General features: G+C 56.7%; 2 protein-coding genes across 5 annotated transcripts in view; one reads left to right on the top strand and one right to left on the bottom strand.

Annotated features, from left to right (window-relative positions):
- Positions 1-1,069: 1,069 nt before the first annotated feature.
- On the bottom strand, positions 1,070-14,899 carry LOC123806294 (translation initiation factor IF-2-like). The gene is made up of 4 exons (XM_045819335.1): positions 14,706-14,899; positions 14,211-14,545; positions 8,405-8,486; positions 1,070-1,360 (listed from the first exon to the last, which is right to left on the bottom strand). Exons 1-4 carry the CDS (start codon positions 14,897-14,899, stop codon positions 1,147-1,149), a joined length of 825 nt encoding a protein of 274 aa, XP_045675291.1. The 3' UTR covers positions 1,070-1,146.
- Position 14,900: 1 nt separating this feature from the next.
- Positions 14,901-18,607, top strand: part of GTF2IRD1 (GTF2I repeat domain containing 1) — a 102,911-nt gene continuing 99,204 nt past the window's right edge. For all 4 annotated transcript variants that reach the window (XM_045819388.1, XM_045819387.1, XM_045819386.1 and 1 more), the window contains exon 1: positions 14,901-14,998. The gene's annotated coding sequence lies outside the window, so the exon portion shown is untranslated. The remainder of the gene's footprint in view (positions 14,999-18,607) is intronic.

The raw sequence follows: 18,607 nt of genomic DNA, 5'->3' as shown, positions 1-18,607 counted from the left end.
CTGGTCCCTCCAGAGTGAGGGGGACCCAGTTGCAGGGGTGGGGCGGGGGGGTACTGCCCTCTTTGGCATCTGGGAAATGTTAATTGAGGGAAATTATGCAAAGGAGCCCAGATTGGAGATGCTCATTTGAATCTGAACAAGATGCTACATTAAAAATAGCAGGAGGAAGGAGGTGGCTTTGGGAGTGGAGGGAGGCTGTCAGGCCCTTTGCCCCAAGAAGGTCCAGGCTCCTGGGCCCTTGGTGGGGTGACCAGGCCTCAGAGTCAGATCGGCCCTGCCCCCAACAGCCGGGGACCCCTGCTGCCGTCCTGCTCCCACTAGTCTCTTTCATACACTGGACACCCAGGCAATGACTCTAAAAATCAGATCTGACCACATTGCTCCTCCGTATATAACCTGTGAGGCTGCCCGTTGCCCTCAGGAGGAAGGTCTAAGCACTTGACAGGAAGATCCTGCCAGGTCTCCTCCTCTCCCAGCACGTCCTGCGAGCTCCCGTCGCGCTGGCTAAGGGAATACCCGTTCTGATCAGTCGGGCCTCACCCGACTCTGAGCCTTCACATAGGCCATTCCTGCTGCCTGGATCAGCAGCATCTCCCTTTTCCAGCAGGACAGCTACAGTCGCCCTTCAAGCAGCAGCTCAGAGGCACCTCCCCAGCACGTCTAGGCTGAGCTGGTTGTTTCTGGCTCTGCTCTTCCGGAGACTTCTCCGGTAGCGCCTGCTCCTGGCATCAGCGTGTCTGTGGGTCTGGGCTTCTTGCTCCTGAGTCTGGGGCCCTGTCTGGACATTCCCTGGTCCTGGCCTCACCCAGAGCTGGCTCTTCCGATCTGCAGAGGGAAGGGCTGGGGTTCATGTGGAGGAATGACCAAGGGCCACCTCCCTGTGCCCTGCCAGGCACCCCTCCCTCTAGACATAGTTGGACAGGCCTGGGCAACTCTGTCCTCAAGGACATCAGGGGGAGGGGAGGGGAGTGAGGATGGAGACTGGTTGTTAATTAAAAAGCAAGTCATGTGCAGGTCCTGCCTCATTCCAATAAAAACCATCAAGGGTATTAATTACCAGATCTGGAGATAGGCGCAGGTAGGTTTACTCAGGCTTGGTACGGAGCCTGGCGGTCAGAATGTCGACGAGGACCCCGCGTCTATGGCTCAGTCGGGGCTGAGGAGGGACGGGCAGGTGAGGGGCGCCTCGCGTGGGTGACCAGCAGTAAATACAGCATCACTACCACAAGTTACCTCTCGCAGAGCAGTTCCCGAGTCGCCAGGTGGGGGCCATGTGACCACTTTCACATGCCTTCTGTCATCTCCCAGTCGTCTCTTGAGAGTGGCACTATTCTTATCCCCGTTTTGCAGCTGGGGACATCTGAGCACAGAGAGGTCTTGTGACTCGACAGAGTCACACAACTAGCAAGTGGCAGCACTAGGACACCAGCCTGTGCTCTTAATCATAAGGACACAAGGACCTGGACATGCTGGCTAGCATCATCAAAGCTGTCCTTAGTGACACAGGTGAGGAAACTGAGGCAGGAGAGGGCGTCACCTGCCAAAAATCATACTGCATGCTGGTAGAACATGGACCATGCCCCCTCCTCTCCAGAGAAGTGTGTGTCAGGGGTCTCCACCAGGAAGGGACAGGGTGGAGGGGTCTCAGATGGGCCAGAGTTTGGGGTCTGAAGCCACCTACCCCTTCCTCCCTCCCTCCCCCCTCTGCCACTTCCTCACACTCTCCGCAGCTCAGCTGAGTTGAGCCAACCCAGTACTTCTGTGTCAGCCCCGGAAGGCCACCTCAGCCCAGCAGCAGCCCAGCAGAATTAAAATAGGCCTGACCTAGCCCTGACTGGTATGGCTCAGTGGGCTGGGCATCATCCCACAAAATGGAAGGTTCCCCATTGAATTCCCGGTTAGGATGCATGCCTGGGTTGTCAGCCAGGTCCCGTTTTGGGTGCATGTGAGAGGCATGATCGAAGTTTCTCTTGCACATGGATGTTTCTCTCCCTCTCTTTGCTTCTCCCTCCTTTCCTCTCTCTCTAAAAATAAATAAATAAAATCTTTAAAAAAAAGGCAGGCCTGACCTAAATACAAACACAGTCCCGGTGCTGAAAATGCAGCTGTGCCAGTGGAAACTCCAACTGGGAAGGGAACCAAAGCACTGTGGGATAAACGTCCCTGCCCCCAGACTGGGAGGGGACCAGGCTGCCCCAGTCCCGGAGATGAAATCTACGTGACCGTGAGCACTGACATTTCCCTGCACTGTCCCCAAGTGCAGCAGAGAGGTGGGTGAGAGAGAACGACAGCGGCTCCTGTGCCTGGCAGGTGACAAGCTCACAGTGGGAGTCAGGGAGCCAACGGCATCGCCGAGTCTCAGAGAGGGGAGGCACCCACCCAAGTTCGCACAGACGGTGAGCAGCAGGGGTAGAGAGGCGGGTTTCTGGTTTCTGGGTGGGAGGGAGGAGGTCTGGGCACAGCGGAAAGCAAATGGGCTCTGGAAGCTGAAGCTTGGGCCCATGAATGGGGGAGACCATACTGGGGACAGTGGCTTTGACCGGCCTTGGGCGGGGGGCCCAGTCAGGCCTGGGCTGGGCTCCTAGGGTTCTAGCAGGAAAATGTAGTCCTGTGGGTGCGTGTGCAAACAGGCAGATGAGCAAATCGTGCTCCCCTCGGCAGGGCTGGCTCCCTGGTCCGTGCTTAGTTAAATGCTCACCTGCTGCTGCTATCTTGGAAAGTCTCAGTAATCTCAGCTCTGACTGTGTGCTCTCTAAGTGAAGACCAGCAGGACGATGAGAAGGAATGGGAACAGAGGGTCACCCAGAACATGCGTGTTCCTGTTCCACATCACCATAGCGACACACAGCGCTGGGGACGCCCCCCGGGAATGGAGTCCCGGGGACCCAGGACAGGCAGGAGTGGGCAAGACCAAGCAAGTCCAAGGTAAGCGCGTCCTATCAGGGAGCCCTGGAGAGCCTTCAGAGGCGCTGCTTTCTTTCAAAGCTGACCCTGGCCAAATGCAGAAAGGCAACGGCTTTCCGGGAAACACAAAGGACGACCAGGGAGCCCTGCCACACCCTTACTAGCTCGTTACTCGCTGATGTCAGCCGAAAGGGTGACACGGAAGGAAAAGGAAAGATGGGGCAACTCGTACTCGCTTTTCCTTTCAGTCCTTCCCCGTCCTTGGCCACAGGTAGCGGGCGCTGGGTAAAAACGGCCACGTTGGTTTTGTGTGGTGTCTCCACGGCTGGGGTGGGACTGAAACACACAGGCACATACAAGCCGAAGTATGAACTGTGCAAACTGGATGATTCCACATGTGAGCTACACGCTCTCACAGTGGCGTTCCAGCCTGGCATTGAACAATACAAAGATAAGTGGTACAGGATGAGATGTCAAGATGTGAATAATTAAAATTTTTCACGTTTCTTTACTTAGCATGACATCAAATAGCAAATCAAAACAAACAAAAAAGAAACCACCATGAGAAGTCGAGAGAGACGCCCCGGGGGGAAGGAAACTGTTTTGTGCGTTAGAACGTCAAGGACACACTTTCCCAGCTCGCTGACTGTGTGCTGCACATTCTGGTTCTGCAGGCACACAGTAGGGCCGGCCCGGGTAGGGACCACCCAGTGGCCCGGCAGGAAGAGAGGCATGTCTTGTGTGGTATTCTCTTCCTTCTCTGTCCAGTTCTCTGCAAAGCAGGTTGAGGAGGGGCAGAGTGCTTGGGGACCTGTGGGGCCCAGACAGGCAGCTGACAAGCCTGAGGTTGGGGACGCCTTCCTGGGGGCAGTGACAGGAAAGCTGTGTCTGGAGAGGTGAACAGAATGTTGGCAGGCAGACAAGGGGCTTTTGAGGACACCCAGGAGGGGTCATCCACCCAGGAGCCTCGGGGCTGAGTGCCTGGCTGGCCCTGGCACGTGTCCACCTGAGCAGCAGCTCCAGGAAGCCTCAGCCCCAGCCCCAGGGGCCCCATCGCAAGACAAGCATGGAAGACCACACCTCAGAGATGGGCAGCCCTAGGGCTCTAGGTCCAGCCTCTAGAGAGGCCTGCCCACCCCCCATTCAGTGAGCACACATCTACTGAACTTCTTCAGGTGTCTGGGTGCAGGGCATGGAGCAGAGAACCAGACCAGAGTCCGGGCCTTGTGGGGACAGCTTGCTGGAAAAGACCAGGAGTCTGGGGACAGTCCCAGCTGTCAACAGTGACAGGAAGCCCCAGGTCCAGCAGGGCTTCAGGTGGTGTGGGCCTGGACACACTGCTCCTCAGAGCTGGGTGTTGCGCACAAGGAGCCCAGGCAGGAGACCCAGATGTGCAGAAAGGTGGAGGCCCACCTCTAAGGAGGGCCCAGGAGGCAGGGGCTTGGTGGCCTAGAGGCGGTGAGCTCTGAAAACAAGCAGAAAGCAGCTCTGCTTTAGGTAGATGCCGAGCTGGGGTGCTGAGCATGACGGGCTGACTGTGGTGGCAGCCTGGTGTCACCGAGGCCTAGCACGGCAGGTCTAGACGGTCAGTGTGTCTGTCCTCTCTGGTGTCTGCCCTGCATCCCCACTAGGGTCCCTCAGGCTGCAGGGGGCTGGGGCCGAGGCTGGGGAGAGGGGCCCTTGCAGCTATGCCCCGGAGCCTTCTATGCGCCAGACTGCACCCAGGAACTCACTTAGCTCCCGTGGCACCTCCTCAGGTGGGCAAACTCCTTGTCCCCATCTGATGAGTGAAGTCACTGATGCACAGAGAGGTGAGGTTACTTGTCCAAAGACACACAGCTAACTAGGGGCAGAGCTGGGATTTGCACTCTTAACCACTAGGCCAACACGCTCTTTCTCTTAATCTCTGGGTTCCCTTTGGTTCTGTTAGATGGCCCCTTTTAGACCATTTAGAAGGAAGCCATGAGAGATTCAGTAGAATGCTAGATAACTCTTCTCACTTTACAAATGAAGGAACCTAGGCTCAGAGAGGGGAAGAGACTCACCTACAGTTGCACAGCCAACTCCTGCCTCCCCACTCTGGGGTGGAGTGAATAGTCCCCATGTGTCACCTGAAGGACACTTCCACTCTGAGATCTCAAAGGGTCCTGGCCCTCAGCCTTGGGGAACCTGGCAGGTGGGGCCGTGGTGAGTAGGTGGTTTGTGCCTAGGGGCAGATGGGGGCTCAAATCCAGCCACACTCAGCTCACTGGTGCGGGGTAGGACCTGTGGTTACAAGGATTCAGGAGGGAGGTTCAGCAGGTGAGTCTGTGTCTGCATACTGCTCCCCTCATCACCTGGGGAACAGGGACACAAGCTCTGCTGGCTCCTACAGGGCTGGAACAGACGAGTTCGCTGAATGTCTTTTTCCACACTTTATACCTTCCCGTCTCCTCTCGTATCCGAGCAGTCCAGCCCTGAAGGTGCAGCTTCCACCCAGCCCATCCCTGACCAACCCACACCGCCTCTAGAACTTCAGACAGGCAGTTCCCTTGCTGTTGCAACCAAGGCCATTTTCTGTGACCTTGGTCCAGAGCACTGACTTCCTTTCAAAAATCAGTGCTGATGTGGGAGAGGGCTCCTGCGTGGCGAGCCTCTCTGGGGCGGGGATGGTGGAGAAGTGCAGAGGCAGCTCGGGGAGACGGGAGGCTCTGGGGCATCCTCCACATGATGGAAACAGCAGCATGGTGCCTCTTTTCTTCATTTTGTAGGCCATAAAAGCACCAGTTAAGTGTGTATCTGTCTCATTCTGGCCAGGATCCAAGGCCTTCTCTGGGCCTGACCCACTCCTTAGTTCCTGGAGGATCCCCAGGTTGTGCCAACTGCCCAGGAACCAACAGGTCCCAAGAGTCACAGTGACCAGGGATGTGGGGGGTGGGGCTGCCCCCAGGCCGGGACAGGAAAAGTGGGCAAAGAGGGGCATCTGGCTTCAGAGCCTGCTCTAGGCTTGGCCCTGCTGGCCAAGCTCATGGGTCTCGGCCCCGCCACTCAGGAGCCCCGGGTGAAGGGACAGAAATAGGCCATCTGTGAGCGTTCCCAGGGCTCGGAGGAGTCTGGGCCCGCCACCTCCGCATGTGCCGGCATTCTCTGCTCATTTATTTTCAGAGCAGGCAAGTGGATTTGAAACGCTCCTTCTGAATGTTTACCCCGGGGGGGATGTGGGGCTTATGAATAATGCAGTGCACCAGGGGCTGGGGCCGTGCTGGCTGGCTCGTCCTGCGGGAGGCTCCAAGTCACCTCTAGCGGGCACTGGGCAAACCCCGCCCCGTCACTTGCTGCCCCCTGCAATGGGGCAAGTCTCTCTGCGCCTTAGAGGCTGCAGATTAACGAGGGGCACTGAGCTTCCCCTTGCCACCCACAGGGTGGCCATGGACAGCGGTCCCGTCCTGAGTGCCGCCTCGGTGTCCTTGCTCATAGCCTCACAGACTCAGCCCACCAGCCTTTCCTAAGCATGGACTTCATAGCAGCAGAGACTGACGGTGATCCCAGGCTGTTGGCGGGCACAGGCAGGGGGAGGGCCCAGTCCCACTGGCACTCAGGGGGCTCAGTTCGTGGGGGGAGCAGCGGGCATATCTCGCTGTTCTTGGGTTTTCTGGGTGAGCTCTCTAAAAGGGGCTACTTGTATGTTTAAGGCAGGTTGCAATCTTTGCTGCTACCCTGGGCCTCCAGCCTCACTTCTCCTAGGCATAAGGGGGTCTTGGGTGCCAGAAATGTCCCCCATCTCTCAGGACCTGTGCCTAGGGTTGTGGCACTATCCTGTTCCTTAGCCCTCTGCCAAGACCCCTCTGAGCTCCTGTGGGGCCGAGTCACCAGTCAAACTTAACCCAGGTGTGAAAGGACCATCCTCTCTGAGTCACCTCACTTTCCAGGTGGAAGCCACGCCACGGCTCTGGAGTGCCCTCTGTTGGTGGGGCGGCAGATGACATACCTCCACACCTAACAGCCGTCTGAAGGCTACTGCTGAGCCTAAGCAGGAATGATTTGAGTTAGACATGGGGAGGATTGTTGGTTGTTAAAATGGATGAGGAAGTGAGGGAGCGGTGAGCTCTCCGAGGAGGGCTGGGTGGGCCTGGCTGGAAGCAAGGGCGGGGGCCTGTGACCGGTGCAGCACTCCCATCCCCCACGCCATCGCTCAAGCTCTGGGAGGCAGTGACCTCATGCTACTCTCTATCATAATATTTACCAACAGCACTGCAATTGAACCAGGCAGCTCAGCAATTATAATCATGTTATCATTATTCCTGATAATTCTGATCATAAGCATAAATTATAAACAGGAGTGGGGCACAGCGGGTAGGAGCAGAGAGGCAGGAATACCTCAGGGAGGGCGTGGGGGGCTGAGACTGGCCTCCCTTCCCACTCACCCGCTCCCACCCTCCTCCTGTTTCTGGCCAAGGCCAAGTGTCCTCTCCGCAGCCTGCCCAGGGATACTGGGGGCCCTAGGTGGCCTTTTCATGCCAGGGTCCCAGGGCGGTCCTGGCCACCTCACACAGAGCCCCACTCTGCCTCACAGAAACTATTAAGGCACAATTATTACAGAGACAGTCATTCCAAATTGATCTTTCAGTTACTCCACAGCTGCAACCATGGAGACGGCCCCAGCTCAATTACATGCCTCTTGCTGTTCTTGAAAGATTCCGGCAGACAGAGCCGGAGGAGGAGGCAGAGAGCAGCAGCAACAGAGACAGAGGTCGAGGAGAGAGAGACAGAGAGCAATGGACATGGAGACCCCCAGCAAAAGAGACAGAGCCCCAGAGACAGAGAGAAATGACAAACCCGAGAGAGCTGGGAGCTGAAGGCACAGAGGGAGCGAGGACAGCAAGGATCCCAGGAAAGATGGAGCTGATTTACAAGGAGAGACGAAGACAGAGACAACCGAGGGAGACAGCTAGGATCAAACACGGAAAGAAAACGGAGGAGGGACAGAGGCCAAGGCAGCAACCAGGACATGGAATCACACTCACACACATATTTTGTTGGAGAGAGCTTCCCCAAAAAACAGCAACAAACAGATGGAGAGAAGTAGAGAGAAAACAAAGTCCAACAAGTCACCTGAGGGCAGACAGATGAATCCTATTTTCTTTTCTTAAGATTTTTACTTTATTTATTTTTAGAAAAATGGGAAGGGAGGGAGAAAGAGAGGGAGAGAAACACTAATGTGTGATTGCCTCTCACATCCTCCCTACTAGGGACCTGGCCAGCAACCCAGACATGTGCCCTGACTGGGAATCGAATCGGTGACCTTTTGGTTCACAAACCAGTGTTCAATCCACTGAGTCGCACCAGCCAGGGCCCTATTTTCTTTCATTCATTCATTCAGAAAATGTTTACAAAGCCCTACTGTGCGCCAGGCTGGGTGCTGGGGACACCAAAATGCACAAGAACCATGCCCAACCACCTCTACCCTCACATGAGCTTAGAGTTTAGTGGTGAGTAAGAAAGGAATCAAATAATTGCTCACCGAATGTGAAATTTCAACAAGGCCATGTGCTCAGAGCTCCTCAGGGTCTCTGTGGGGTGGGTGCAGGCCGGAAGGATGAGATCTGGAGGACGAGGGGAATGAGGGGCTGACCGGAGGGGACAGGCAGGGCCCTGGGTCCACAAGGACTGAGTATGCAAAGACGCTGCGTGAAGGCCCACTTTCATTTACTGATGCAAAACCGAGAACTCGGACCGAGGCGTGGGCCAGACCGCCCCTCAGACGGCGGTGGCTGAGGAAGGCTTGTGGGGGAGAAAGGAAGACTAGTGTGATAAGCCTTCTCTGGGGGTGAGGAGGGTGCCGTAGGGCCCTGGGTTCCCAGAAAATCCTGGGGTGGAAGAGAACTATTTTAGCATGTCCTGGGGCCCTGAACTCATGGGTCTGTGGCATGGAGGCCGGAGTCCAGTTGGTTCACCATTTCCCGTGGGGCCTCAGAAACCCTCATCGCTCCTCAGGCTGAACTGGGTGCCCCCGCTGGCTGCAGTGCCAAGGGCCCCTTCTGCTGGTCCAGAGCTCCCAGGTCCAGGGATGGGCGCACACGGCGCAGGGTGCAGAGGGTGTGCTTGGTGTGGAATCCGGGCCCTACCATCTCAGGGCCAGTCTGGCAGCCAGTGACAGAGGAGCCAGCACCGAGTGCCCCATGGCACAAGGGATGTGGCTGAGGGCTGGTACTGTGTGGCTGTGTGGTTGGACCACACGTGCCAGAGCATGAACGGCTCTCTGAGACATGGAGGCCAACTCCCCAAACTTGCATGTATATCAGAAAGAGCCGGGGACTCTGTTCTAAAATGCAAAGCCCCAGGCCTCTCCCCTTCCCCTCATGTCTGAACCAACACATCTGCTGGAAGGGTCTGGGCCTGTGCTCTTTTTTTTTTTTAAACTTAAAAAAATTGATTTTAGAAAGAAGAAGGGAGAGAAAGAAACGTTGATTTGTTACTCCACTTATTCACACATTCATCCGTTCATTCTCGTATGTGCCTCAATTGGGCTTTGAACCCACAATGTTGGCGTTTTGGGGCAATGCTTTAACCAACTGAGCTACCTGGCCAGGACTGAACATATGCTCTTACTAGCACACAAAGCGAGAAAACTGAGGCCCAGGTCCCCCACAGTCAGTACCTGAGCTGAGATGGAAGATGCTCCCACACGACCCCTAGCTCTGGCTGGTCTACTGGCTACATCGGGTCCCCTGTCCACGCTGCCCCAGACTTCTCACCAGGGCTGGGGCTGAGTTTGCTGTAGGCCTTAGGCTGTGATAGAAACCCACTCTGCAGATGAGAAAACTGAAGCTCAGAGAAGAAACCACCCCCAAAAGATGCTGCTAAGTTCCACTCACTAGCAGAGAGAAGATGCCTGTCTGCTTCGTGGCTCCTCTCTCCCCCCCTTCCCTGCCGCACACACAGCGGGGAAGTCCCCCAGCGCTTCCCCACAAACCTTGGTTTTTGCCAACAGTGTCTGGGGGAGTTTCTTTGAAGTGCTTTTCCCTTGTTTTTCCTTTTCCGGCCCTGAAGTTGTTGCAAATATTCACTAATTTATAACTATTACTAAATACACTTAGTAGAGCAGCTGCCTGGTCCTTGCTGGAAAACCAAGCCTGCTGGTTCCCGCCAGGTTTGAGAGGCTGGTGGTGCTGGGGCTGGGGACGCAGGGGCCCCTCATGGGGGGTGATGAAAAAGGCGGTAACTTCGTTCCCCACTTGTCTCAGCTCCTCCCACCTGGGCGGCACCCCGGCCCCACGGGCGGGTGGCACACCAGCCGCACAGGCAGCCTCAGTGAGTCCCACTGTCCTCGGGATGTGGGACACGGGAAGCCGACTATCTAACCTGAGGCACCAACCCGAGCTTATTTCTCCCCTAGAATGAGCATGATGCGAGAGGTTTAGCACCATGCCTGGCTTAGAGTAAGCATTCAGTAAATGCCAGTTATATCATCACTAGTATTTCCAGCGTCTGCTCTGAGGGGCAGTTCTCGCCTATGGACTAGCTTTCTACGTGAAGAGTCTATTGGAAAAAGTCTCTGCAGCATAAAAGGGGTTGGAAAAGTATCCCCCGGACCTGCATTGCCCAACCTGTAGCCGCTGGTCACGTAGTGAGGTCTGTCTCTTCCAAACTGAGATGTGTTGTGAGTGTAAAACAGACACTGAATTGCAAAGGCCTAGGACAAGGGGAAAAATATAAAATACTTCCATTTTTAAAAATGCTACATGTTGAAATGAGCATACTTTAGATGTATCAGTTAAAATAAAATATATTACTAAAATTAACTTCACCTGTTTCTTTTTACTTTTTTAACATGGCTACTGGGAGATTTAAAATTTCCCCTGAAGTGTGTGTTTGTGGCTCTCACATCCTATTGCTTTCGGCCAGCACTGCCCCAGACCGCCCACAGGGCCAACCCTAGGGCCTGGGGTGGGGGGCGGGGGCTGCAGCTCCATCCGGGTCCTAAAGGAAAACCTTTCCGGGTCCAAGTTGTCCCCGCCCCAGCTTGTCAGGCTGCCTGAAGTCCCAACACTGGGGCTTTATTTTTCGGATTCCAGACGGCTTGGAGGACTCTGAGAGGTTACTGTGCTTATCAGGTACTCCAGTGAGGGGAATGATTTCTGCCCTTAGCAGCCTGGAGAAGCCACAGAGACAAAGCTCCAGGAAAATGAAGCCCAGGCAGGGAATGAAAGGTGATGCCAGGAGGCCTGAGGGATGGCCCTTCACTGGGGGAGGGGGTTGGAGATTTGGGTCAGAGACTGAGGAGGGGGGCCCAAGCCAAGCCCATCACCTACCCTCTGCTCCTCTGCAGCCTTCACAACACTTGAGCGCCCGGGCTCAGGACATGCAACACCCAGGTGACCGAGTCTACGGCCCCCTGGTCTGCCCTTCTTTCATAGACCCTGCATGCTGCCTTGAAAACCTATTTCCAAACATCGAATTTTATGTTTCCTTGGGCTTCCATGATGGAATAGGAGATATGCTGCTCTGAAAATAGCTGTTCATTCCAGAAGCCATTTGTCTCATTTTTAAAGGGTAAATAGCAATTACCAGATAAAACCATATTCCCAAAAACACAAGAAAAGCCACAGAGATGGTACAAAGGAATGGCAGGTGGGGATGGGCAGTCCTGGGGTCCAGCCTGCCACTCACACCCCTGGGCAGCTGTGGTCAGTCCTGCATCTCTCGGGATTGCAGTCTGCTTACCCAGAAGCTGAGGGTTTGGGGTTCTGTCCTTACCTTTGGTTCCTTGTGGTCACACCCAGGGCAACACAGCCCAGGCACCCTCTGGGTTTGCCATAATGTTCAGAGAAGGGTAACCTTGTTGGGGATGGCTGGGCTGTCCCTCTACCTGCCCTCTCCCCTATGGAGTCTTACCTCCAAAGAACAAGGAGCCAGAATTGGCCCAGAATTGTAGGGAAGTATTCATGAAGGAGGTCGGGGTCTCAGGGTCTGTACAAAGCCCCAGGGGAGCAGGGGCTGAGTCCATATGGGCCCCTGGTAGCCAGGCTTCTGGTCAGAGAACCTGGAACGTGCACACCAGCCCAGGAGGGAGAGACCAGTTTCTGCCTTGGGCATCCTGGGCTGGTGGGGTAACAGGACACCCACATACACACTCATGCACTTCTGCTAATGACCCGGTGACCTACATCCCCATCTGTGAAATGGGGACTGCGAGGCCCACCTGGTTAAGTGAACAAGGGCATAGAAAGGGCTCTGCCATGGGAAAAGTCCTGTAGCTTCAAGGCTGTTTGGAGGAACGCAGCCAGAGGAGCCCGTTTCCACCCCTGCATGGGAGGGGGGGCCTGGCCAGGCCTGGGGTAGCATGTGGTAGGGCCAGGGCAAAGGTGATTCATAGGCCTGGCAGGAGAAGTTCCTGAGAGTGGGGAGTAGCTGAACTCTCCTTGCAGCTGAGGGAGCCACTGCTGCCTTTCTCAGGAGAAGGAACAGAGCAGAACAAAAGTGTGTAAGTCCATGACCTTGTCCTTAGCATTTCTACCTCCCCAGGAAGAGCAGTTCAAGAAAAGACTTTTAGTCTGACTTCGTCCCTAGGTGAAGCCAACAAATTAAAACCACTGAGAATGACCCTTCATTGAGCACCCACTGTGTAGCAGGCATTATACGAAACATTTTTCCTGATTTATACATCATTTGATTCTCACAGCAATCTTATGAAGGACTATTTTAGCTCCATTTTACGGATGAGGGAGCTGAGGCCCAGAGAGGCCTAGGACACACAACCAGTGAACCAGGAGCCAGTCATTGTCATGCCCCAGTCACATGCGGCTGAGTGGGGCCTAGCCATGCCAGGCCAGAGCTTGCTGCTGTACCACACTGCTCCCAGTCTCTGCTTGGACAAGGTGAAGGTCAGGCTGTCTGCTCCCACAGGGAAGAGAGGCTAGAGCAGAAGGGTGGCATCCACCCTGCACAGTTCACTCGTATTATTGCTGCTCTGGATTCTGCCTGCAGAAGGCAGTACTGAGCCTATACCAGTCCTCACCTCCTCTAGACCCTTGGCTTCAGAGGTTTTTGGCGCTCTGCCTTAGGAGCTGGGGTCCGGGAAGCACTTTGCCCAAAAACCAACAGCATAGCCAGCCAGCCCTTCCTGAGATCAACTTTCCCCAGCCAGGCCCACAGAGGCTGGCCTTACTCCCAGTGCCTCCTGGGTAGGTGTGGATGTGAAGGAGGGACCACTGGTCAAAGGCGAAAGATGTCGCGCGATATGGAACCAGCTGCAGCAGTGACACCTACAGGCTGTATGTTCCTAAGCAAGTCACTTCACCTCACTGTAAAAGGAGGCCAATAATAGGACACCCCTTGCAGGCTTAGTGCAAGGAATAGATCTTATATGCAATATACCCAGCAGCTGACAGACGCTTAACAAACGTGGCCATCATCACTTTTATCCAACCTGCAGCCACACTAAGGTTGACTGAGAGGCCTCAGGAAGGGATATGGAGACTCAGAGAGGTGAAGTGCTTTGCTCAAGGTCACAGTGGTGAGAGGAAGGGCCAGGATTTGAACCTGAACAGTCAGGCTCCTGACCATGGCTCTTCCTGTCAGCCAGGTTACCATGCCAGGGATTGTACAGGGCAGGTAGGGATATTGATCTGAGAGGGACCACACCACAGAATACCTCTAAGTGTCCCCAGGCCTTTTGGTGATGAGGGAGATGAGGAGGTACCCCAAGGGGGCAAAAGGCAGCAGGAATGGAGGGAGTGTCTGTGGCTCATTCCTAATCCCCACTTCTCTGGCCAACACCCTCTTGTGGGCAAGACATCCAATGGGCACAGGAGCCCCTCTGGGCTCTGCCTTGGCCTGGGCATTGCCAACATGGTCTTCCTGGGAGGAGCTCTCAGGCTAACAGGTTTGTGGGCTTGTCAGGGGAGCCCTGCCTAGCCAAGGTTAGCCTTTACCAAGTGCTACGGGTAGACCCCTGTGGGTTTTGCCAGGACCTAGTCGATTCTGAATGTACATGTGGCTCTCTCCATGTAAACCAGGGGCTCCCTGGGGGTGGGGCCTGCCTGATTTGTGACCCTCCCGGCAGTGTCCTGCATAGCTAGGGCTCCGGATGCTCCTTGTGCTGAGTTAACATGTATGGTCTTGGAGAGGATGGGACCCGTGCTCTCTGATTTGGTAGGACATCTGTGATGGTGGGGAAAAGTGGTGACAAAAACCTGAGTCAGGGGATCAGGGGGAGGGCTGCCCAGACAAGATGAGACATGGTATGTCCAATTGGATCTGTTGAGACCTTGGACCTGTCACCACTTTCCTTCACATCCCAGGGGTACAAAGACTGAAAGAGGTACCTGGGCCAAGCCACCGGAAGATAACCTGGACAAGGCTGGAGTGACCAGCTGCGCTGACTTCAGTATCCCCAGACGACGCGCCGGGCCTACGGTCGCTCCAGGCCCTGGACTCTCCTCCTAGGATCCTCCCTGTGCCCGCTGAATGACCTTGACCCTGAGACCAGGTCCCTGCGCCCCAGTTTCCTAATCCGCCCTGGCCAGCGCTGCGGCGATGGAGGGGCCTCGCTGGGCAGCCAGGGGGCGCCGAGGCCGCGGACGCCCCTCCCGCAGGCCCCCCTGGCGGCGGGCGCTGGGGCGGCGCGCGCCAGGGCGGCGCGCGCGTGGGGAGTGGAGATCTGGGCGGGGGAGCAGCGCTCCCCCCGCGGTGCCCAGGCCTGGGCGCGGGGCGGGCCGGGCGGGCTAATCCCGTATGTAAATGACAGCCAATGGAGGGTGGTGTTGCGCGGGGCTGGGATTAGGGCCGGGGCGAATGACTGGCAATCTTACTGGGATTACAGAACAAAGAGCCTCCCCGCGCTCCCGCTCTCGGCTCCGCTCCCCGCGCCGCGCCCCGCCCTCCGCCGCAGCCCGCGCCGGGGGTGGGGGCCGCCGAGCGCCAGCCCCCCGGCCGGCCGAGAGCCCCCGCCGCGGCCCCCTCCCCGGCCCGCGTCCCGCGCCCGCCCGCCCCCGCCGTGCGCGCCGTCCCCCATTCTCCCGGATTAATTAAGGAGGCAGCGGCAGGAGGCTGTGTCCTGGCCGCGGGCCGGGGCCGGGGCGCCGCTGGCAGGAGCGCTTGGGGATCCTCCAAGGTAGGAGAAACTTTTGAGGGGGGGCGGGCGCCTAGGCCCTTCTCCCCTCTCCTCCCACCCCAGTGGCCCCCGCCCCTCCCCCTCAAGGTGTTACAGAATCTGGGTCCGGCTTTTGGGTGCATTGAGAGGCACGTGACTGGGATTATAATTTGGGCCGGGGGAGAGGAGGGGAGGGATGGCCTCCCCCACCTGCCGGGAGGGGGTGCAAGCCAGGAGCTGTCACCCCTGGCCCTTCCGGAGGTGGGGGCTCCTCGGGCGGGCAGCGGGCGGCCGCAGGCTGCTGCAGTTGGCGAATGAGGTCAGTTGTGCTGCTCAAGGCGTCAGGCGCCAGTGTGGGAGCCGAGGGGGCTGGGAAGGCTGCGGCCCCGGCTCCCCCCACCTCTGCCTTCCTCGGGCTGGGCCGACTCCTGCCTGGCCCCTGCCCCACACTTGCAGACTGAGTCCCACACAGCGAGTACTGCCCCAGCATGGTGGTTCCTGTTGGAGTCTCCCGGGAGGGGGCTGGCCAGACGGTGGCATCTGAATTCCTGGGAAGGGAGACTCAGCATGGCAGAGGGAGGGGGGACACAAAGGGTTCAGATGAGCAAGTTGGGTTGCCCCTTATAGGGGCAGTCTCTGAGTTCCTGCAGATGGGCTGGGAAGCTGGGCTGGAGTGCCCACAGGGTGCTTGATGCCCACCCCCAATCCTGAGTCCCTGGGAATGATGGACTTGGTACCTCTCCTGGGCTCTCCAGCCTCATCTGGGGCCAGGGAAAGGGACAATGCCCTGGTCTGGGTCAGGGAAGAGGAGGACCACACAGCTGAGAGTTCTGCCCTCCTGGTAGGTGCTGGACTGGGCTCGAGATCTGGACCCCTGGCCCTGTGACCCAGATTCCCAGGACCAGACATGGGGTGGGAGGCTCCTGTGTCCCCATCACAGCTGGAATCAGGGAGCATACCTTGTAGGGGGTCTCCCTGCCTGACCTGTGGGGGAACCACAGGCCTTGGATGGAGTGTGGTACCTACTGATGATGTGGGGTTTGGGGCTGCCCTCGGGTTGCCTGGGCCTGGCAGCAGGGTGAGGTGCGGATCCAGACAGCTTCTAGAAGAGTGGGCATTTGCTAGGGCTTCTCTTACTGCTCACTGCAGAAGGCAGGGGTGGTCAAAAGCTGCTCTCACTGCTCTGGTCAGCATCTTCCTCCGTGTATTTGGTGACCCCGTGGCTAGGACTGCTTACTCCTTCGCATTGGCCTTGGGAGGTGCCTCAGAGCAACCCGATTGTTTCAGCAGTGTCATTCCCAGAGGGAAAGGGCACCGGTATTGATTATCTTTAATACCGGAGCAGGAGGCAGTGGCTGGGAGGCTGCTGGCTGCTCACCGGGAGGGGCTGGGCACAGGGCAGCAAGGATGGAGTCAGTCAGGTGGCCATCCTGAGCCACCCAGTGCAGGCTTCAGGAGGGTGTGAGGTGGACTCTGACCTCTCTCAAGAGGGACCAGGGCTTAAGGAACAGACCCTGGGATGTCAGAACCCCCAGCCTGCTTTTGGGATGTGAGAGGCTTAAGACCACACCCCAGCTTGGAGCCTGCCCTGAGGGTGACCTAGAAAGTCTCAGCTCTGACTCAGAGGGTCCTAGAGGGCCTCGCCGGAAGATATAAGGAAGAGTTTGGAACTCTGTGGTCACTCGTCCAAAATGTGGGCGATTTGGAGCCGAAGGTTGCAAAACTGGGTCTTGAAGACAGCGTTGTAGAGGTGCCCTTAACCTACTTAAGAGGACTGTTCTTTAGATGCTGGAGGAAGGGACATTTATTGCACTGTGCTAATCAGATACTTTTTATGTGTTCATTTCAGGCAGTCTCCCAGAGCCGAGCTAGCCCCCGACGCAGTGGCAGGTAGTGCTTGGTGCTTGGAAATAGTTGGGAAGGCAGACATGAACATAGGGGCTCAGAGCCAGCTGTTCTTACAGCTCTCCTGTCTCTGGCATCCAGGGTGGCCACAGTTTGGTAGAGGGCCAGTTGTCAGAGACCCCAGGTGAGGACCTCAGGGTGACGTGGTGGGTGACGGTTTGGGGTGTTCATGTCCTAAAAGTGTGTCCTTGAACCGCAGACCGCGTATCCTGTTCCATCCTCACTCTCAGTTCTGGTTCATCTCCTCTGTCCACCCGAGGCGTCCTTTGCCCACTCACCGAATCCTGCAGTTTTCTTGAGTGTTCTTTGCACATACCATTCTCTTACCCAGAAGGTTCTTCCTAAGCTTCCCTTAAGGGAGATAAGGGCTTCTTCAGTGACCTTGCCTAGCTAGGGGTTGAGGGAGGGCAGGGGTTGTAAAATTAGTCTTCTTCCTAGCTGTCATGTCCCCAGGGCTAGCCAAAGTGCTACTGCCTCTCTGTCCTGTCTCTGTCCCAACATTGGTCTCAAAAGTTACACAGCTGTGTCTCCTCAGTTGCCTTAGGGGCAGAGCAGGGACAGAGGCTTGCTTTCGGTTCCTTGGTGCTGCAAGACTGGTGCCGATACTTGTTGAATGGCTGCTTGAGGGCATGGGTGAGGGGAGTCCTGCTCCCGAACCTTGGCCCACGTTGCTAAGCAGCCTCTCTTCTGCTGTTCCCAAATTCCCGTTTCTGGGACAGGTTCCCCACAGTGGTAGGGATCGCAGGTTCTTTTCCTGAGCTTCCCGCCCCCCATCCTACCAGGGGCCCCCTCTTTCCCCTTTGCCACAGTTTGTGTCATCCCCCGAACCTGAGCCTGTGGCTTTGTTCCCCAAGTGCCATCCGTCTGCTTCTCTCAGTCCTCTGACTCTCGGCCATTCCTGGGCACCTCTCTCTGCTACTGGGCAGCCAGGGACAAGTTCTTTAGAACAAGCCAGCAACCTGTGCTGAGCACCATGGAGCCGGCAGAGCCTCAGGGTTTGGCCTCGGGGTAGCGGGAACAAGACCTGCAGATGCCAGAGATTGGAGCAGGGCCTGGTGCTAAGGGCTCAGGACCTCTCTGGAGGATGTGGGGCCCAGGAGCCATGGCCTTTGAGACCGGAAGGGAATTCCCAGCAGGAATTCATCAGCAGGGGTGGAGTGGTGGGCAGGGCTGGTCTGCATGGGAGAAGGAGGAGGTGAACCTGGTCCTAAGACAGGGACGTGTCACCCCCTCGGTGGTGTGGAGGTGTTGGGGGCTTCAGGTGGGTCTCAGGGAGCCAGCCCTTCGCTGGGCACCCAGTTTCCTCACTTGCAGGGATGTCTGGCTGGCACTGCCTATGATCCTAATGCTCGTGGGGTTGGTACTTTGTCACGTCAGACTTGGTGCTGTGGGTGCCAGTAGTGAAGAGGCTCAGGGCCTGTGGGAGCGGGTGGTGCCGGGGGCTGAGCCCTTGTTCTCTGAGTTAGATTTCCTGAAGGAGCCGGTGAGGCTGTACTTGTCCATTCCCGGCTTGGAGTGACCAGTGGGGATGTTTCAGGCAAAGAGCAGAATTCCCCTTCCAAATACCCTTCCTCTTGGGCTGGAGCTCCGCCTGGCTGACCCGGAGCTATTTGCGTGCCCACCTGTCTCCCTCCTTCAGGACCACCTGCTTTGGGGTGCCAAATTTAGCCAATAAAAATAGGGATGCCCAGTTAAATTTGGATTTCAGATAAGCAATGGATAACA

This window comes from Phyllostomus hastatus, unplaced genomic scaffold (assembly GCF_019186645.2).
Source record: "Phyllostomus hastatus isolate PE091 unplaced genomic scaffold, TTU_PhHast_1.1 phas_scaffold_385, whole genome shotgun sequence".
Classification (NCBI taxonomy): Eukaryota; Metazoa; Chordata; class Mammalia; order Chiroptera; family Phyllostomidae; genus Phyllostomus; species Phyllostomus hastatus.
The sequence above is the reverse complement of the archived record's forward strand: the minus strand, read 5'-3'. Positions and strand labels throughout refer to the sequence as shown.